The 21,870-nt window shown below is 41.2% G+C and overlaps 1 protein-coding gene across 5 annotated transcripts in view; it reads left to right on the top strand.

Annotated features, from left to right (window-relative positions):
* Nucleotides 1–21,870, top strand: part of GUCY2F (guanylate cyclase 2F, retinal) — a 53,641-nt gene that overhangs the window by 21,109 nt on the left and 10,662 nt on the right. For 4 of the 5 annotated variants that reach the window (XM_054056875.1, XM_054056878.1, XM_054056877.1 and 1 more), the window contains 6 exons: nucleotides 929–1,092; nucleotides 1,360–1,552; nucleotides 1,671–1,845; nucleotides 6,763–6,861; nucleotides 9,155–9,249; nucleotides 10,897–10,982. In XM_054056875.1, coding sequence (XP_053912850.1) covers nucleotides 929–1,092; nucleotides 1,360–1,552; nucleotides 1,671–1,845; nucleotides 6,763–6,861; nucleotides 9,155–9,249; nucleotides 10,897–10,982 — 812 coding nt within the window. Of the gene's footprint in view, nucleotides 1–928; nucleotides 1,093–1,359; nucleotides 1,553–1,670; nucleotides 1,846–6,762; nucleotides 6,862–9,154; nucleotides 9,250–10,896; nucleotides 10,983–21,414; nucleotides 21,507–21,870 lie in introns of all 5 variants that reach the window. The other variant, XM_054056876.1, reaches the window with a different exon arrangement.

Below are 21,870 nucleotides of genomic sequence, written 5' to 3'. Positions count from 1 at the left end.
ACCTCAGTATGATTTTGATCTTCTAAAGTAATTAAAAGGTGATTCATTTAAAAGGAGAAATCACCAAAGGCAAAGATATAACTTTTGGCATAGAAAGTCTCTGAACTGTAAATTGGTGGAGTCTAGGAGCAGATCCCAGGGGTATATGATTGTACCCAAGTCCTGTTTCAACAGCTTTCCAATATATCTGTTACTGGCCAGTCTCATGGACAAGCACCGGCAAAATAAACACCTTGTCTGATCCATCAATATTGTTCCTATGTTCTTATAAAGTCAAACTAGATAAAACAATATCCACAACTTTTACCTCTTGGTTCTATGAAACGGTGGCTAGTTTTATAGCCATGTGACTCCACTGTTGAGTCAAAGGCAGCTTCTGAAGCCATAGATTACCTAAAGAGTCTAAACGCTCAGCTTCAGGTCAAGAGGAGAGAACTCAAAAAATGAAGAGTTGGGGGTAGGGGGTGGAGGTACACATACATGCTTGTGTGCAAAGATAAATTTAAGACCAGTGAGATATAAGCACATTTTAAGTGGTTTTACTGCCTTGAAATTTGCATCTCTGAATGCAAAGGGCTGCGAGTTAACGTAAAGGGCAGTCATGGGACAAATGAGGGTGAAAATTTGCAGCATGATAGGACTCTTTAACAACTCACATGCTGTCATCCCATGGGAGATGGTGTTTCACTTAACCCTGAACAAAAGTTCATAGATAATCAACACGCTCCTGTGCAGTTTCCCTAGTTATTCATGCAAATTCAGCTTTTAGTTTGCCTTTTTCCTCTGCTGTTGAACTCTTGTCGCTGATGAAGCCAGTCTTAGCATTGTACCTTTACAATAAAGTGGTTTATTTTTGTTCATTTCCAAACTTAGAGTGTTACAATGGTGTAATGAGATGGGAAAATAACTCTCCAGTTTGATTTTCTAGTTCAAAACCATCAACAAAGGGAAAAAGACCAATATCATTGACTCAATGCTCAGGATGCTTGAGCAATATTCAAGCAATCTGGAAGATTTAATCAGGGAGCGGACCGAAGAGCTAGAGGTTGAAAAACAGAAGACAGAAAAACTACTGTCACAAATGCTTCCCCCGTAAGTACTGATACTTTAGATGGTAAGAAACCCCCCATAGCTGGACTGGACAAAACAGTTCCATAGAAGTAAGCAAGACTGCAGAGCTGACCTCCAATTTTGGCAAGTGCCTTCTAATCAAAGTAAGAATCTTTACAGTGCTTGTTACAGTTATATAGAGCCTTCTACACCTGAGTATTAGCGGATCTTTTGAGCACAGTAGGACAAGAGTGTCTGAACTTTTGGGTATGTATTACAAAAGTCTTTGTGCTTGTGTTGTTACTACAGATCAGTGGCGGAAGCCCTCAAGACTGGTGGCACTGTGGAGCCTGAGTATTTTGATCAGGTGACCATCTACTTCAGTGACATTGTGGGCTTCACAACCATTTCAGCCCTCAGTGAACCCATTGAAGTAGTTGACCTTCTGAATGACCTTTACACACTGTTTGATGCTGTTCTTGGAAACCACGATGTTTACAAGGTGAGGAGGCACGAGGATCAAAGTGTCTGTGGGTCAAACACTTTTGCAGTTTTATTCTAAATCTCTTTTCCATCTTTTTTCAATTTATTTATTTATCTAATGTAATGGTATTTGCTAGGTGGAGACAATTGGTGATGCCTACATGGTTGCCTCAGGGCTCCCAAAACGGAACGGAAACAAGCATGCGGCTGAGATAGCCAACATGTCCCTGGACATCCTCAGCTCAGTGGGAACATTCAAAATGAGACACATGCCAGAAATTCCCCTCAAGATACGAATTGGGCTGCACACAGGTAGGCAGCAGCACTCATCTGCTCCTGAACATCAAATAATTCCTTTGCAATTGGTTTTCCAGCTTTAAATGCTTTCCCTCTGTCTGTGCCAACATAAGCACCTTAGAAGATGCTTTCAAATCTTCCATAGCAACAAGGGCATTAAAATGGAAACACAAAACCCGAGGGGCAAAATAGCTCAGTGACATTTGAAGGAGATTTTTTTTTATTCTGTTATAGTCAGGAGCTACATCAGATGTGTTATTCACACGGGTTTCATTGTAAGGGTGGCTCTTTGTTATGCCATAGGATCTTCACCAGTGTGATATGGAGACATCCTGTAATGTTTTTGTAACTGTGTTCTGAAATGAAAAAGCACAGAAAAACAGTCATATAGGCAGAAAAAATGAGAAGTTTGGGGAAATTTATTACAAGTGGGACATAGCTGGAAGAATATGTAATACAGCTATTAAAAAAAAGTCATATTTGAAAGAAAGTAAATTATCTCCAATGTAGAAGTCATAATCTATTTAGTTAACAGAAAAATCACTAGTTTAAAAGAAAGGAGGAAATTCTTTTTTTTTATACAAAGTGTAATTAAACTCCAAAATAAACAACAAAAAAACAGTAGGACTGCAATCATGTAAGTAAAAGTGTGACTGGGATTTGAAATGGAGGAACAGACATCTGCTGTCATCATAGAACCAGTATTTTTAGAAGAGATATGAACCTTCATAATTTTTTACAATAGTTATCCATTAATAAATATTTCCCAGCGGTTTTTCACCAGAATTGTGATTTCCTCTAAAGTATCAGGTACTGCTCATTGTGGGAAGCCAAACAATGAATAAGATTGTTCACAAGTCTGACACGGTATTACAGGGGTTTTATCCCTCTCTTTGTCTGCTAATGTTCATATTTTTATAGTTTTGCAATGCGAATGTTTTACAGTAGTCAATATCTGGTCTCTGTTGTACATATTGGGAAAAAAGAGAAGAGAAAAGGAAGTATCTCATCCAGAATATTCCAAGAACAGATCTGTGACTTGAGTAGAGTTGAACCCAGTATTTCATATCTCTGAGACCATATAAATTTTTCTTTTTGGGCTGTCTTTGAAAACTCATCTCCCTACTGTTTTCTTTGCAGTTTAAGGGACTTAGCTGGCCCTTCACAGAGGTCTAAAATGTTAAGGAATGAGTGCAGGAACCATGTGGGATTTAGACTCTGGCAGAAGTTATGTGAGACTATGGCCTGATCTTGTCTCACCCAGAGCAGGAGTGTCTGGAGCACCAGCAGCACATTTTCAGCATGGAAAGAGACAAATTCCACATGCAACTTCTGCTGCTGCTGCTGTTGACAGCAGTTCTGCAATGTGTCTTCCATGCACCAAGCCAAATATCCATGCCTAGGTGATGTGTACAGGGAGTAGTTACATATTTTGTTTGGTTTTATGACACTTTCTGGGTATCTAGGAAGCAGTGTTACTATAAGCTGTACCGTAGGGTGTGAGAGAAAGAGAGGTAGGCATTGGCATTTTCTTTCTAAAGAAGCAAAAGCCAGATCTTGTTTTGCACAGGTCAGGAGACATCATACTGTCATGGGAGGAGTGAGAAATGCATGCTTCAAAGTAAACCAGCTCTCTGAGCCACCAAGCTGACTGTAGACTTTGATTAACCTAAGACCTCATTTCTCCCATGAAAAGAAGCACGAAAAGGGAATCACCAGCATCTGGTGAAAGCATTGAGGAAGTGCCTTGGGAAGAGAAAGGCGTGGCTAACATTTTCACTGTCCAGGAAAGGATGGGGAATGGGTGTGACCACCCGTACTGAGGGCTGACTGCTGTCTAGAAACTGATGCCAAGAAGACCTTGTGATCCCCTCTCTGAAAAAGCAGTAAATGCTATTTGGGTATGGGCTGCCCACATCCCTCCAACTCCAGCAGAGAGTTGCCTCTCTGGGAACTTCTGCTGGCCCAGGCCCATGGGCCACTTGTGATAATACATTGGTAAAGTGAGGAGGAAAAGAAGACCAGTGTTTGGTTTTCAGTTTCTGCCTTGTTTAATTGCACCCTGTAGTCTTGGCTCTCCTGCCTGTCCAGAAAAACTCAGCTGATTCAGCTCTTTCCGTGCTGGCTGTGTCTGGGCTACAGTTGGATGACTGTGGAGAGTGGTACTGAGAAGATAAGCTTTTCCACGGAGGCTGAAGAGAATCTGTTTATCAGTCAGGCTCTCTAGCATGCCTCGCACTTCAATTGAGCTTATTAACCTCTGCGACACCACTGACTGCAGAGTCATAGCCAGCACAGCTCATGAACTGACCCTGCAAGCCCTGGCAAAGTGCTGTTTCAAAACAAATCAGCAAACCTGCATAATTAAACAACTCAGCCATAACGCTCTCATCACAGCGGATCTGATTTCCTGTGAAACTTGTTATTGTGGGAGATATATGACTGGAAGTTTATGTTAGAGCTTTGCTGAGGCTGTCTAGACAAGGGGAACACATGCAGGCAGTGAAGGCAGTGAGTGAATTAATTCCAGGATGCTTTCAACGTGAAGTCCTTTGGTCATGCTTACACTGTAGAGTTGATTTTAAACTAATAACTTTCTGCAATAGAAGAAAAGGCTTAAAAGCAGTGCTTTAGAAAGACAGTACCTCACCGTAAAAATCTTGCCTGTTGTAGGTTGTAAGCTTTGCAGGAATGGTTGGATGATTGTAGTGACTGAGAAGGAAACATAAATTTAAGCACTCACATGCAGCCTGAACTCCTTTTATGGTTGGTGAACATCTGGTGGATACAGAAGTGGACTCTGAAGAGCTGTTCAGGTGAAGGTGTGGAAAGGCTCTCATGGCTTAGTTGACTGTACTGACTTGGCCTCCTCTGACTACAGCAGGAGCTCAGCCTGTATTTGTGCTCATTTAAACAGACTCAAATCCTCCTCAGTGAGGGCCCATTTTTGACAAGAATCACTTTTTTTTTGTGTCCTTGCAACACTTGTTACAGGATCTTTGAACTTTACTCAGATTTCTGAGTGCCGCTGTCATGTCATCACCACAAAATGAAGAGAGGCAATACGGTGTGATCTAGTGTTTTCTCAGGGAAAGCTGTTATGGAAACATGAATTAAAATGTCATCAACAAGACCATTTTTTATGCATATGCTACATTAGTGTGCATACATTAAGGACCAATTAATTAAGCATTAGAATCTTGACCCAGTAGTATCACAGCTTCTTTACAGTTGTGCTATAGGAGCGCCTATAGACTAGAACCTGAAAAAACTTCCTCTAGTGGAAATATCTCCTCTCTTGCAGAGCTCGAACCAAATTAATGAATAATGATAAGGACGGGAATTAAATTAGAAGAGATTCTGAGGGGCAGCATCTTATCCAAGGTTGCACAGCACATTGTCTGTAAAAAATCTCATAATTAAATAAGCTGTTCCTGACCTCCAGCAGTCCCTGCGTGCTGTGTTTGATCCAGACATGCTGTTTAGGTCCTTATAATATTTTTGGGTTGAACCATTCCTCTTCTTTCTTTTTTGTTTTTACTTTTTTAAGCAAGCAATGCTTCATTAAGCAGGAGTTAAAATCTCTTACCTCTCAGTTTGCATTCTCCATAAATTATATTAAAATCCTGTTACTTTGACTCTGTAGCAATGACTTTTCAGAAGTCATAGCAAGAGGGATTCTTGCAAAGTTCCCCATAGCTTCTAGTTACGGAGTTTCATTGCCCTTAAGATATATGAAAACTATATGAAAAACTAGTTTTTGTAGCTAAGAAGGATAAAATCACAGTCAAATTACATTGTCCTAAAACAAGTAACCAATCACTTCTACACTAGGCTGCAATTTAGTATTACTGCATTTTAAGCTACATTTTATACTATGAAAAGCCTTATTTATAGCATCTTTTAGGATACTGTTTATTATGTACTATGTTCATATCTCTTGTAGCCTCACATGGGAAAGGATTTCCTAGATGGCAGCTTTTCTAGATCTTAACACAGAAGGACCATGAAACTGAAAATGCAGGCGGAGCCTGGAAAGACTTACGACATAAATGTATCCAGTGGAAAATATAGACATCCCTGTCTTCTCTCTGCAGGAAGGCCCACAGTTCCTTACATTGCTGATAACATTCTCAGTTTTTTCTTTTTTTTTCTTTTTTTTTTTTTTAAAGTATCTTTGCAAGCTTAGTATTTTAAATTGTGGGTGATAAAATTTAGCATGTCATCCTTCAGAGCACAGCCCAAAGATTAGCTAATCCAAGTGCCCCAGATGACAGTTGTCTGTACCGTTTGGCTGTCAGACACACGTCTTTCTCTGTGTGTTCATGTTCGTGTGAATCCTGCATACATACCTCTCCCTGAGAACTTGGCACCGGTTCTTCGGGAGCTGCTTTGGAAGGGAGTGGATCTTGTCTAAAGAATGAGAAAGAGGAAAAATAAACAGTTTTTGGCTAGACAGGCGAGCTAATGATGTCTTCCTTTCCAAGGAAGGACACAGGGTGGTCCAGAATGCTGCCAACATCTCTGGACTCCTAAGGCTGATTTTCAATGCTGTTTCACTGGGACACAGTGTATATCACAGGATCTGAACTTAAAGGGAAAAGAACGTCATAACTGACTTTTTAAAAATGAGATTGCAATAGTCCTTGAGCTTCTGTGAACTCTGAATAAATTTTTCCCAGATGATGGTGAATTGAGGTCCTGCCACACAAGACCTTTCTCAGACATGAAACAGCAATGTGTGAATCAGAGTAATATTTAAGTTTTGATTGCTTTTATCGAGTAGCAAAGCCAACGAGATTTAAAAAAAAAAATTTCTCCTGTATTCCCAAGCGGTTCTGGAATATCAGAGGAGAAAATGAAATCTGTTTGTTGGTGAGTCCCTACATTTAGGCAATCCCTTCTGTATTATACAAGTTATGTGTCTTTCAGGGCCTTGCGTGGCTGGTGTGGTGGGGCTTACCATGCCACGGTACTGCCTCTTTGGAGACACGGTGAACACAGCATCACGAATGGAGTCCACAGGCCTGCGTGAGTATTTAGGACAGTGCCTAGGGTGGATGGTTGACAAATGAAGAGATGAAAAACTGCATATCTTTAGTTATAAGCATTGCAACTGAATCAGATCTAAAGGAGGGGCAAGTCAAATGATGGAATTCAAAGCAACCTGGAGGGTAGGTGATCAGCTTTGCCATCCTAGGTCAGCTTTTAAGATCCTGCCTTGCAGCTACAGCCCTCTGATTTGGATCCAATCAACCAAAATGAACATGAATCTTGCCCTAGATTTCTGCTACGTGAGTTGAATCTGCTTAAAGTCAGTGCTGAGAACCCTGAATTCAGAGCTGTTCTTGCACAGTAAAATAGTACTTAGCTGTCATAGCAAGGATAAGGCAAGAATTGAAGCACATCTGGGCACCGCTCCATTATGCTACAGTGAGAGAGAAAAGCAGACCACAAGCAACTATGTATGTCCTACAAAATGAAGGGCATACTTTGTGGTGGCTCAATTTATCAGCAATTTTGTTACAGCCTGCCAGCCCTTGTTCACAGAGTTATTAACTTGTTAAGTCCATGAACAAGTGCCAGTAGGTCCTAACAAAATCCTTAAGGTTCTCTTCCTCTTCCAGTTTTCTTAATGTCTTTCTTGGTGGGCTGATGTTCTTGTGACTTTTCCCTCAAGTTCTTGCCTTTATTTTTCTGAGGCTTCTTCCAGTTGTAAAAGGGAAGTCTACATGTACAGAACCAGTAACTACAGCAGATAAGACAGTACAATCTCTTAGCTGGTTCTTGCTATTCCATGGATGGAGCCTTCCATAGATGTAAAAAAAAAAAAAAAAAAGAAAAAAGTGGTGAAGAAGGAACATTTACCTGTATTTCAGTCACAGCTGTACATAGATCTGCTTTTTTTGGTGTCCTTGGGTAAGACATGGATCTGTAAACTGCAATGGATGAACTGTGGATGACACATTGGACAGCTAGGGATAGTAGTGGCAGAACGCTGATGCATTTCAAATTTGCTTTTGCTTCCAGTCCCCCAGTACAGATTTATTTCCAAAGTCAAGGACTCATACATTTTAATCTGATCTTTTGTCTCCCTTTTGACATTTTCATTAACTCTAAGAAATTACGCATTATGGCTAGTTTACAAGATATACAAAGTTTATGATAATTAATATAAAAATCTTCAGGTCTTGCCAGGCTAGAAATATGTTGCAGTATATACACTACATTGGAACTTCACTCTTTCAAACAATCCTCACATTTCTAGCTCTGGTGATTTTGATTAGACAAATTAAAACTAACAATTAGGCTAATCATTAATTGAGGAAAATTGCCTTTCTTGTGATTATGGCTGGCTTATTTTAAGAGGTATGGAAATAAGGAAATACTTCGACAGCATATTTCTAATGGATTCTCAAGGCTTAGAGACTTGGAAATGCAAAGATCCACTGATACTGGGAGCACTGCAGATACAAGAGGCTCATTATACATTAACGGAAATATATAGCGATATACTGTAATAGGAAGCTTATAGGTTAGTGTCTCAGGAAATGTAGTGCAAAGCTGTGTGATCTTCCTTTGCAGATTTGGTCTGATGTTTTTTTCTGATTATTCTGAAAAAAAAATGTAATTGGTTCATCCCTCCTTCTTCAAGGGGGAAGGGAAAGTGATTGACAGATTTGAAACAATAGCTTAACAAAACAAAGAAAACTGTTGTAGGGCAAAATGTTTTAGAAACATTTCTTGGCTTGTTCACACCAACAAAACAACAATAAATTTCAATGAGTTCCAGCAATGACTGTAAAACTAGCTGGGAGAGATGGGAATTTAATAAAGTTCTCTGCCTTTGCCCTTTTTGTTCATAGACTGTTAATGGCAGGCCTGGATGGAATCAATTAATGAAAATTCCAGATGGATCTAGATGTACAGCCACATTTTTTTCATGTACCATTGCAAACTCCATCTCTCTGCTTTTCATCATAACTTTCAATAGATATTAGAGACGACATTGTTGATTCCAGCTCGTAATGTTGCTGAAAAATCACTTACCAGCTTTATTAAGAGCTGGATTTCCATGCTTATTATTTGGTATCCTTCTCTAGGAAGCTCTGAGTGTAGATATCTTCTCATCCTGTGCTCCTTACAGCCTTTCCTGGAAGGATCCATCTGTCAGTATCATACTCCACACAGAGGAACACCACACAGATACACGAGCCACCTGCCCGAATGTCTTGTGGCATTTTTCCTTACAGGTATGAAACAGTGGGGAATTTTCAGTGTGTGTGCAGTATAGTGACCCATCTGTTTTGCTTTCCTTTCCCAGCTTACAGAATCCATGTCAGTCAAAGTACAGTGGATATACTTCGGAGTCTAAATGAAGGCTATGAAATTATACCTAGAGGAAAAACAGAACTGAAGGTAAGAAGGCCAGGGTTGTGCAAAATGCTTCAGAGGAATCTTCTTTCTTAAAGGATTTTCATATCAAGCTCTTGTTTGGCCTTCATACACTATTCTTCTTGCTGAATCCAATGGCATCTTGACCTGTATCAGAAACGGTGTGACCAGCAGGTCCAGGGAGGTTATTCTCCCCCTGTACTCAGCACTGGTGAGACCGCACCTTGAGTACTGTGTTCAGTTCTGGGCTCCTCACCACAAGAAAGATGTTGAGGCTCTGGATCGCGTCCAGAGAAGAGCAATGAAGCTGGTGAGGGGGCTGGAGAACAAGTCTTATAAGGGGCGGCTGAGAGAGATGGAGTTGTTTAACCTGGAGAAGAGGAGGCCGAGGGGAGACCTTATTGCTCTCTACAACTACCTGAAAGGAGGTTGTAGAGAGGAGGGAGGTGGCCTTTTCTCCCAAGTGACAGGGGACAGGACAAGGGGCAGTGGCCTCAAGCTCCATCAGAGGAGGTTCAGGCTGGACATCAGAAAAAAATTTTTCACAGAAAGGATCATTTGGCACTGGCAGAGGCTGCCCAGGGAGATGGTGGAGTCACCATCCCTGTTGGTATTTAAAAGACGGGTGGATGAGGTGTGCAGGGGCATGGTTTAGTGGTTGTTAGGAATGGTTGGACTCGATTATCCAGGAGGTCTTTTCCAACCTAGTGATTCTGTTATTCTGTGAATCCTTCCCATATTTTCCCCGTCAGTCATTTCAGTACATGAGGTGATTATTGAAGGACCATAGGATCAAGCAAGATCAACTGTATGTGCTGGATCTAAATATTTATTTAGAATCCCATTTTGTCCACCCTTACCAGAAGCTGCTACTTTTCATAATGTCCAAAAAAGATAACACTGAATAATTCAAAATATCACTTCTCCCCTCACATAGTAAATGGGAGCAGAAACTGTAGAAGCTTTGTTTCCCTTAAACATCTGCAGTAAAAGATCTGAATACAACCTTAGGTCCCTTTCATGACAAGTGGAATAATCTCACCCATGCTCAAGTGTCCTCAAGTGAAGATATGAGCTAATTATTCTAGATCTAGTCACTGGAAAGAAACCTTTATACAGTTAGTGGAGACAAATTGGCACTTTAGAAAATTATTAACCTGACTTATTTTCAGGGTCCAGTTTATGTGAAGATGGATGTCACTCTAGAAGTGTCTGTTTTACTCCACTTCTCCAGTCAAGGGTATCAACTCTGAAATTTCTGCCTACATATCATCAGATGAATCTCACCTTAAAAGCTAAATCATCAGGGATGGAAGCGGGCATTATTATTCTGATACTCAGCCAAGTAACAGTTGTAAAATCTCTCACTTAATTTTGTTAGTGCTGTCAAATGTGATAATCAGAAATTCTGTAATTTCTCATTTCTGTTAAATTTGATTGACCCAGCTCAGTGAGGGTCATTTGCAGATAATAGTTTGAACAAGACCTTTTCTTTTAGGGTAGTGAAATTCAAATCATCCTTGAATCATTGTGAAGGAGAGCCCAAGATTTCCAGCCGTACTTTGTCTCTAGATATATATGAAGCCCTCTGAAACCCAGTGAGGAATTTACATATTGAGCAGAGAGTGATTATAAAGCTGGTCTTTATCTGGATTTTTTGTTTCATTTTAGGGTAAAGGAGTAGAAGACACATATTGGCTAGTTGGGAAAAAAGGCTTTCTGAAGCCCCTACCTAAACCTCCTGATACAAAGTCAGGGTAAGTGTGACTTTATCACAGTTCAGTACATGCATTAAAAGGTGCTTGTTGGAGTTCACAGGGTGAATAGCTTTCTTTTCATGCTACCTGTTTGCAAAGTCTGCATCATTTTCCTTAGGTGACTTACTTTTTCAGGCATAGTGCTAAGACCCAGAAATGATGTGGTCTCTTCAACTACCCTCCTTAATCAGAATTTCCAAGAAGTGGCATGGAAACTGGCTGCTTTATTTCTATAGCTGCTTGGTAATGGATCACCAAGGAGTTCCTTCCTGAATCTCCTTGCTACTCTGTATGTGGTAGACACACAGGTAGGGACATTTTAATAACTCTGGTGTAATTATTGTATAGGTGACACTCAGATTTTTCTCTCCTTCCATCAAATTCCTGCAGAAAACACCAGCTTCATTCACCATATAAACATATTCCTTCCCTGTTCACTTGAATGAAACAATAAGGAGACATTATGTTGTGAAAATATGGCACCATTATGTTAATTGAAGACTTGATGTCACCTCCATACAGTTGGCAGTGTGCAAAGATTGAGCACTTGAAATTCATGAAGCCATTTTGTAGCTTTGCGATACCTGACTTTGCAAATGGAGTACTCCCTGTTCAGCTGTCACATGCTGTATGTCTGGAAAGGATGTTGTGTTCAGGACATAAAAAGCAGGAGTGGGATTTGTTTGACAAGAACAGTGTGGTCACCCACATTAAAGCTAGTCAATGCTGACTCCCTGCATAGTCAATAAAAAGAAATACATCTTCAAGGGTCTGATTTGACTCACCTGCTTAGACATCTGTATTAGAAGAGGAACTACCCTTGCAAGATGCCTGTTTTGTTGCCTGTAGAGAAGTCCTGCAGTGACTAGTTCAGACAGATGTCTGACAGCAAACAAACTCTGATTTTATTTTGACTCTGACTTCCCATGAGACGTCTTATTCTAAGGCATTTAATTGTTAACGCTTGATGGAAATTTGCTATTGAGTGATGAAAGTTGATATCAATGATGCATTATTTATGGGAAATATGAAACTTGGAGGAGCTTTGCCAGATTAGCAAAGTGGGTTGTCTTACCATGCAACCAAAGAAACATCAAGACTTCCACGTTGAGAGTAGATTCTTCTCATCCTGGTTTTACCATCTAAAAGTCATCTGTTAGACCTCTGTTGACTGTTGAGGTTCTTTCAATAGTCCTCAAGCAGCCTCTTCTCTGGTAATGTGTGCCCAAGTCAGAATTATGCAGGCCCAAGCTGTCTCTCAATATGGATTATAAATGACAGAAAATACATCATGTCTTGGGGAACAGTAAGAGGAGGCAAAACAAATGTTCCCACATTCCCTGGATCAGAGGATCTTGAACATCCTTGCGTAACCTCGGAAGAATCCACCAGTAGCACTACAGAGAGGAAGGTAATCTTCTGGTCTTGCCCCAGTGGCCTGATCTTCACTCTTCTTTTGCGGTTTTTCTGTCCCCATAGATCATCAAACAGTAGTTGAATGGATGTGAAAGTAATTAGAGGAAAAAGCAAAGTCATATGAAACTGAATCTGTCCTAGTGGAGAATCAAAATGAAAGCTATACCCTGTAGAAGTTAAATAATATAAATAGGTAACTGGACGTTTAAGCAAAGCAAGTATTTAAAGAACTGTTCCATGCACAGTCTGCTCTTGTCAGACATGGTACTTTATTTTTCCAGCCTTGTCTTGATGGTTCAATTTTATGCCAGTTGTGAGAGGCTGAAAGTTGTTTCTCTGTTGTATCCCTATGTTGGTCGATAAAGTGTTTTCAAGACACTCCTTGATGTAAGTCTGTAGGAATCTCATCTATAGTTTTTTTTGGGTTTTTTTTTGTACTGAACTAAGTCCTCTTCTGTTTATCTTTTCACTCTGTCCTGAAGCAACTCATCTTCTATTTAGGAAGATGTTTCCGTGAGGTCTTGCACAACCTTGTCCCTCATATCTGGTGAGATTTTCTCCTGTTCATAAGAGCAAACAACACATTCTTCAGCGCTTCATTTCCACACATTCCTCATCACTTAATTCCTTGTGGCTTACTGAAGCTAGCAATCTCATCTGAGAGATGTGATGGAGAATTTCAGCCCATAGTTTGGCTTGCTGTCTGAACTTTTGACTTTAGACCACAAACAAGGAAAGGGGATTTGCTTCAATGAAGTAAACTTCAGCTTCCACACTTCTTACTGCCATGACAAGTCATAGACCTTGACATAAGGAGTATTTCAGGCCTTCAGTGCAGTGGTTTGTGGAAAAGACAGCAGGTAACATAAAAAAAAAAATGTGCTAACTTCCCATTATTTCCCTTGACGTAAACCCCATGAGCCAATCAAAGCTGTAAGCACAATCCTCAGCAGAAGGATTTCTTGATGTGAAAAGGCCATTTTCCAGCCCTGGTAAGCAGTCATGAGCAGATCTATGATCAAGTAGCTCATAGAACTGTTCATAGATGTCTAGGGACGTATAAAGAAAGCTTCATTATCCTGATGTGCTTGCAGTAGTCTTGACACCCTGGGCCGGGAGAATAGTCCTTGACCTCACAAGGTGAGTTTATATGCAGGTTAGAAACCACACTTCAGCAAAATTACAAATACAGAAGGACGTATTATTATGTGATCAGGTTAATATTAATGGTCCAATAAAATACTGTGATAAAAACCTCTTCTCGTATTGCTGAGACAATACCTCTATCTAGTAATAAACCACAAACCACCACCAAACAAAGGAACAATTGTTGCACCTACATAATTTTGAACTTAAATAAAGTGCATCAATCTCTGTTTAATTGCAATTATAGATTTATTGGAGGCATTAGTTGGAATATTCTCATTGATTTCCATTCTCTGCATTAGGCTTTCATACATTCACTGTCATTTAAAGATGTTCAGGTAAATGTACTTTATACTTAAAACCCAAGTGTTGTCAGTGACATGGCTCACATAGGATACGAAGTGTTTTAATTAATAAGAAAGAGAGCTCAATTAAAAGACCTTACATGCTTCTTGCCATGCCTAAATTCAAATGGACTAAATAGCTATTCTTAAGATTAGAATTATGTCAAGATGCTCAGTCTATGCTGTATATCTGTTTTCAGAATTGAAAAGCTTACTAAAAAATCAAGGCAAAAGCCCCTCCCTCCCATGCTCTTTTTATGAGATAAGGTGGAGGTTTGGTAGTAGTCCCAAGACGCAGGAAAAGTGCAAGTTTGAAGTCCAGACTGCAAGGCTGGTTCCTGCCCCAGAGAATTTTTGGTTTTGAAAAATAACCTTCTTCTTTCTGGTCAAATCTCTGTTTTACCTGCTTTACATGGAGATTCACGTTAATTTCATATCACCTGGATCAGGGCAGGCAGTTGAATAGGCTCCTTAGTCCTTCCCAAGACAAATTTCTACACATTCCCTGGCAGATGTCTGCCTATGAGTATTTCTCCTTCTTCCTTGCATCTCGTTAAGATCTGTATTGCACTATCTCAGGATCTTACAGATTGGAGTTCCATTGTGCAATAGCCACAAAAGGCAAAGAAAAATCCTCTCCACAAAATTCTGAGACATGAAATAGCAGCAAATTAAGATGGACATAGAAAAGGTGTAACAAGATGATGAGATAGCAAAACTAAGCATGCTAAGCAGTCAAGCAGCAGCCTACCTGTGGGATGGAATTTTTTTAAAGATTTTACTGTCAATAGGTTTAAAGGAAGTCTGTGACGTTTATCTGAGGGTGCACCAATAGACTAGTTTGGGGGCTGAAGAGCAGTCATGGAAAAAGCACAAAGTTGTTAGTTTCTAAATATGAGATATTGGAAGTTGGCATTCTGCGATGCTCTGGGACAGGCAGCAAATTAGCAGCAGTGGTGGAACACTCCTCTTGTCCAAAAGAGCAGAAAAGATGTGACGTTATGCAAATCTAGCAGATACAAGCCTGACATGGACTAAATCACAGATGCATTTGACAAAGCACTGAAAAAATATCTAGCACTAGGAAAAAAATCAAAAGCTAATGAAATTCATTAAAAAAAAACCCCGGGAGACAGCATCACATTCATTTGCAGTTCCAGGGATATGAGTGACATACTTGGTCTACTTACTTTCCATCTTTTACCATCCCATTTCAGAAATCCTTTGCTCTGGTACAGAATACAGTGCTTTCAAGCAGCGGGAGCCCTCTGTCCCAGGAGGAAGCTTTATCTAGAAACTTTCCCTTTCTAACACTATTTTAATTTAACTATAGAAAGTCAACTAAAAAGGAAAAAAAAAAACCAGCACAATTCAGCAAAGAAATATACAGATTGTGGGTCCTCTCGGAGGTTTTTAATCATTAGCCCAGCACCCAGGGAAAGAACATAAGAGAGTTTTTTACTTTTATCATTAAACTTAGATCTGTTCTCTAGTATGAAATCATGCAGTAGGTCTGAAGTCCAGAAGGGCCAATAAAGCATCTAGTCCAACACTAGCCAGCTGAATATGAACCAGCAGTGTGTCCAGGTAGCCAAGAAGGCCAATATCAGGCTTGCATCAGAAATAGTGCGGCCAGCAGGACTAGGGAAGAGATTGTCCCCATGTACTCCGCACTGATGAGGCCACACATTCAATGCTACGTTCAGTTCTGGGCCCCACGCTGCAAGAAGGACATTGAGCTGCTGAAGCATGTCCAAAGAATCACAATGAAGCTGATAAATAGTTTAGAGCACAAGTCTTATAAGGACTGGCTGAGGGAACTGAGGCTCTTTAGTTTAGAGAATTATAGATTCATAGAATGGTTTGGGTAGAAAGGGACGTTAAAAATCATCTAGTTCCAACTGCCTTGCCAGGGACATGACCAAATCCCACTAGACTGCTCAAGGCTCCATCCAACCCGGCCTTGAACACTTCCAGGGTGGAGGCATTCACAACCTCCCTGGGCAACCTGTGCCAGTGCCTCACCACTCTTATGGTGGAGAAATTACTCCTTATTTCTAGTATAAATCTGCCCCTCTCCAGTTTATAGCCATTGCTCCTCATCCTGTCACTACAAACCTTTGTAAACAGTCCCTCCCCAGCTTTCCTGTAGGCCCCCTTCAGGTACTGGAAGGTCACTACAAGGTCTCCTCAGAGCCTTCAGTTCTCCAGGCTGAACAAGCCCAACTCTCTCAGCCTGTCCTTGTAGGGAAGGAGCTCCAGCCCTCTGATCATCTTTGTAGCCCTCCTCTGGACCCATTCCAACAGCTCCGTACTCTTCTTATGTTGAGGATTCCAGAACTGGACACAGTGTTCCAGATGAGGTCTCACAAGAGAAGAATAGAGGGGCAGAATCACTTCCCTCAACCTCCTGGCCACCCTTCTTTTGATACAGCCCAGGATACGGTTGGCCTTCTGGGCTGTGAGTGCGCATTGCCGGCTCATGTCAAGGTTCTCAACAACCAGCACCTCCAAGTCCTTCTCTGCAGGGCTGCTCTCAAGCACGTCATCCCCCATCGTGTACTGTAAATGGGGATTGCCCCGACCCAGGTGCAGGACCTTACACTTGGCCTTGTTGAACCTCACGAGGTTCTCAGAGGCCCACTTCTCCAGCCTGTCCAGGTCCCTCTGGATGACATCCTGTCCTTCCGATGTGGCAACTAAACCACTCAGCTTAGTGTCATCTGCAAACTTGCTGAGGGTGTACTCAATCTTGCTGTCAATATCATTGATGAAGATATTAAACAGTACCGGACCCCTGAGGGACACTACTTGTCATGGATTTCCATCTGGACTTTTAGCCATTGACCACTACTCTCTGAATACGACCATCCAACCAGTTTCTTATCTGCCATACCGTCCACCCATCAAATCCCTATCTCTCCAATTTAGAGAGAAGGATGTTGTGGGGGACTGTGTCAAAGGCTTTATAGAAGTCTGGATAGATCACATCCATCAGTTTACCTGTGTCCATTGCTGCAGTTACCCTATCATAGAAAGCCACCAAGTTGGTCAGACAGGACTTGGACCTGGTAAAGCCATGCTGGCTGCCATCAATCACCTCCCTGCCCTCCATGTGCTTTAGCATAGCTTTTAGGAGCATCTGTGGTGTAGATGTGGTGCTTAGTGACATGGTTTAGTGGTGAACTTGGCAGTGTTAGGCTTCATGATCTTAAAGGTCTTTTCCAACCTAAATTATTCTGATTCTGTGATTCACAATGATAAGTAGAACCTGACTTGAGAAAACATTAAAAACTGAAGATGTAGGAAGAGGTGGGAGAAAGTTTTTGGGCTTCCCCATCCTCACATACGTGAAGATCAACTCCGAAAAAAGCACAGAGATCCTTGTTTGCAGATGGGATGGGTGAGAAGCAGTGAAGGATGATCAGAGAATCCATCTGCCAACACCATATGACTCACATCTTTTTATAAGCCAGGAAAAAGACACCTGTTAGCACAACATAGTTGCTTCTCTACCTAATGCAAAACCCTCGTTGCGTTTTCTATGTTGAGGCACTCTGGCAGGATGGGAGATGATCAGTAGAGAGACTCTAGTGTTTCTGTTGCTGATGATGTGTCTCTCTGGAGAGATAAGCAAAAGTATTCCCATTCAGACTCCTATTTGAAGTTTTTCACCCAATGCACTTTTAAATCAGGAAAAAAAAAAAAAGAGCTTGTGAAGCAAACAGCAGTGAGAAACTTTTGCTGTCCTTACATAGCTGGAATTATACAACAGCATCAAAACATTTCCTAAATAAACTTTATATAACATATAACAAGAGCTATTTGGAGAAATCAACATGTCCTCTGGCTTATAGGCTTAATCACCCAATGTCAGGACAGATGCTTTGTGCTTCACAATCAATGCTTTATTTTCAAATTATTTCTGAACCACCAACACAATGGCAAAATGAAGAAAAAGGAATAGTCTGTTCATGGCTGTGGTATGATGCAGGTGAGAAAGAATTTTTCTCTGAAAGGGAATGAAAGCCAGTGACTCATCTCCCTCTGAACAAGGCTTACTGAGTTGAAATGTGGTTGCTCCAGCTGATATATCTAAACAAGACCTTTTTTAAGCAAGCTGAGGTTTCTGAGAATTTGCTGTAGTATTAGATTAGACAATTACTGTCAATAGTAAGAAACCCTAAATGCAACATTCAAAAAGGAAGAAAAGTCAGGTACTTACATTGTTTGGCTGTAATATATGATTCAACACATTACGCTTTCTTCCACGGGTGTTTCTATGAATTTAGGAATGATAATTCTGAAACTGTGCTCAGGACTTGTCTAGCTTTATGGATCATATTCTGGCTTATAGGTATGGCCTCAAGCATGACTGAAGTGTGTCCAGTTGTGTTTGGATGTGCCCAGTACTTTCTCCTGTCTCACCCAGAGACAGGCTGGGAGGTGGAGATCCTCTGGAAGTGTGTTTTTGCAAAGGAACAGAGAGAAAGAGCAGCTCTTAACACCTCAACTGCAGGAGAGGCTGTCTAGGATAGGTCCTGGCTGCAGTTCATTTGAGGGTGTTTCTGCCTGGATCTGCCCACACTTCCCTTGAAGAGAGAAGCAGAGCAAAGTCCAGTGACAAGTGATCTGAGCTTTCTGAACGGGAGCCTTATTGAGTCTAGGAATATTTTTATGGTGTTGTACACACTGGCTGGCCAGGTGAGATGTCTGCCTGACCAGGGTACGCTGCTCTCCCTTATGGCATCTTGGCAAGCTTGCTTATTACATATAAGCGCAAAAGCTCTTTTCTGAATGACAGTGTTGAGGGAGAAAAGTGAAGTCTCCTGAGGAGAAATGATCTCAGAGATGCTTTTAATCTCCTCTGCTTCCCAGCCAGACATTTCTGCAATGCTACCAGCCATTTGAAGTACAAAAAAACTGGTGTATTATGGAACACGGGTTAAAATAAAATAAACCACAGGCTGCCCAATGAGATGGTTGAGTCACTATCCCTGGAGGTATTTAAAAGAAGTGTAGATGAAGAAATGTAGATGAGGTGCTCAGGGATATGGTTTGGTAGGGGACAGGTACAGATGGACTTCACAGAATCACAGAATGACCTGAGTTGAAAGGGACCCACAAGGATCATTGAGTCCCACTCCTATCCCTGCACAGGACAACCCCAGAATTTACACCATAAGTCTGAGTGCATTGTCCAATGCTTCTTGAATATTGACAGGCTGGCCACCATGACTACTTCCCTGCGGAGCCTGTTCCAGTGCTCCACCACCCTCTGGGTGAAGAACTTTTTCTTAATATCCATCCCAAACCTCCTATGGCACATCTTCCTGCCATTCCCTCAGTTCCTATCACTGGTCACCAGAGAGAAGAAATCAGGACCTGCTTCTTCTCCTTCACTTGTGAGGAAGCAGTAAATTCCCCCACCAGCCACCTCTTTAAGTACCCTTTGAATGAATCCCATCAAGCCCCAATAACTTACAGGGATGCAGCTGAAACTTCATGATCTCAAAGGTCTTTTTCAACCAAGCGATTCAATGATTCTATGGTTCTGTGTAATGAACTGCTCAGGATGTATGCACCTTGCAATAGGGCACTCATTGCTCCAGCATACAGATTTATGCGAAGTGGGGATAAGATAAAGAGAAAGAAGAGCAGAGAAGAGCCTGTCTGCATCTGTGTGACTCAGATCTGAAGGCAATTTGAGTTGCAGTTGTTCTCACCAAAGGTACAGAGTGACCAAGTGATAAAGATGCTCCATTTATGGGCCTGAGCCTTTCCTCCTTTAACTGGAAACTAGAAGTTGTCTGGCTGCCTAAGGTTCAGGCCAGGGGCTTGTGTTTTCGGTCTTAGAACATACTATAGCACATCACATTCAGAAAAGAGAAGGCAATAACTTTAACAGTCTGGAGAGCTAAGGTGCAGTACCTTAGAGATTTTCTTTTGCTGGTGTTGGAAACAAGGTAGTGGAAAGAGAACACCTTGAAAAAATAACATCTTACTTTAGAAAGAGAGGTTTAATGAATAGTTGAGATGAAGATTGCAGAATCAGCCCTCTCCAATTGCTCAGACATCAGTGCTGTATTCACTGGATACTTTTTCTTGTTATTGTGCCATGGATGAAGGTCAAGTCATTATCAAATGGTTATTTGATAATCATGTGAACTGTGTTTGGAGATGGAGATAATCTGATCAGGTAATCTGATACTCTGCTTGATCCCCCAATCCTTTGGTCACATCTTCACCTTCTGTGGATCCAACCTGCCGCACTATCATGCAGAAACTGGCAGCAACCTCCTCCACCCACCCTGTGGATGAAGTCCTGCTGGGTGGAATCAAAGAACAAGTGCTCTCACACTCACCTACTTGTGGCCAAATTTTGCTACTGCTTGCATAAATGGTCTGGAGACAAAGTTATTCCTCTTCTCCCACCAGCTGGTAGGATTTATTCTCATTAGAAGTTGTCTGCCTCTAGCATAGACACCTCCGTCTGGGCTGGTCATCTTACACATCTTTTGGACTCAATGCTGAGAGATAGATACTTCTAGTTGCAACTCTTCTGCCCCACAGAGGAAACTTACATTGAGATAAGCTCCCTCTGTGGTCCACTGGCTCAGAAGAGAGCCCAAGATATTTAGCGCAAATGGAGACCTCTCTGTCACAGATAGCTAAATTTCAGGGAGATAAATCTCACCTTGTAGATTCCCAGAAGAAACCGTTTCTTATTCAGCCCATCAGGATGCGATTCTCCTGGCTTTCCTGTTCTTGGGACCCAGCCCTAAAAGATATAGTACTCATGGGTGGGTTTTTAAACAGGGATCAATGTTTCCGTAAAAAGGCAAGACATTCCCCCAGCTGAGGATTTAGGCAAGGGATGGAAAGACAGCTTGGTTAAATGTTGCCATTTGTAGGACAGAATTGGCAAAAGAGCTGAAACTTTATTCCAATCTCCCTTGGGAAAGGCTGTTAAATTTGTGTTAAGCTTTCAGGGAAAACTGGCTGTCTCTAGGGAGTTAAAAAGGATTTCCATTTGGAAATGTGCCCATAGCTTTAAAAGCTAAGAGTTTCTGAAAGCAACACCTGTGGAAGACCAAAATGGACTGAAATAGGAACTGAACTAACCAAAGACAAGATCTTTACAACTGTTTTGTTCTGTTCTTCCCTTTGATGAGGAAGGGAGAATTGGAGGAATAATCAAATAATTCTCCCAAGATTCATCTTGTCTAATAGATCCAGGATTCTGGAAGTGTCTGGCAACAGAGATTACAAAAGGTGCCTGTCCCAGAGCAGGCACCTAACTTTTGGACGCTTAAAATTAAATGACCTAACCTCACTCTTTGCAATAAGTTGAGCTGAACCAATACAAGAGGGGAATAAATGAAATCAGAACCAGGTCAAATATTTGTTTTTATTTTTCACACCAGAAGACACTTACTTTTCACTCGCTCTCTGTAACAGTCTGTTCTTTGTTGCAGATGAAACTGAACTGGTTCTTTCTCTAATGGCCTACATGTTCACTGCAGGTGTAGACCTCATGGGTTACCCCCGGAAGAAATTGCAGAGTTCAAAAGGAGGAAAGCTGAAAAACTCCTTGGCAAAAGGGCCTAGATCTGAGGTAGTAGCTGTAGGACAGTCCCAAAGTAGCTCTGCTATTTAGTGTCTGCTTATGTGTTATTTGTCTGCATTTTGCTGGTTTTAGTTTCATGCCTTTTTTTTTTATCTTTGTCAAAAATGTGTATTGTTCTTTTGAAGTGTCTCATTCAAAAGGTGCTCAGAGCAGCAGCAAAGCTGTCTAAAGATCATAGTACCCTTGTTGGGTGATTTCCTAGCAAATCGTGACCTGCTATCACATTCATTCCTGAAAGACATACAGTATTACTGTGCTTACCTGCAGTGTATTATCAATCCACTGGATGTCGATGTGCACTGTGCCAGGAAGAGCCCAGTCCATGGTAAACACAGAGATAAAGCTGGAGTTC

The sequence above is a fragment of the Cuculus canorus genome, chromosome 1 (genome assembly GCF_017976375.1).
Source record: "Cuculus canorus isolate bCucCan1 chromosome 1, bCucCan1.pri, whole genome shotgun sequence".
Classification (NCBI taxonomy): domain Eukaryota; kingdom Metazoa; phylum Chordata; class Aves; order Cuculiformes; family Cuculidae; genus Cuculus; species Cuculus canorus.
The sequence above is the reverse complement of the archived record's forward strand: the minus strand, read 5'-3'. Positions and strand labels throughout refer to the sequence as shown.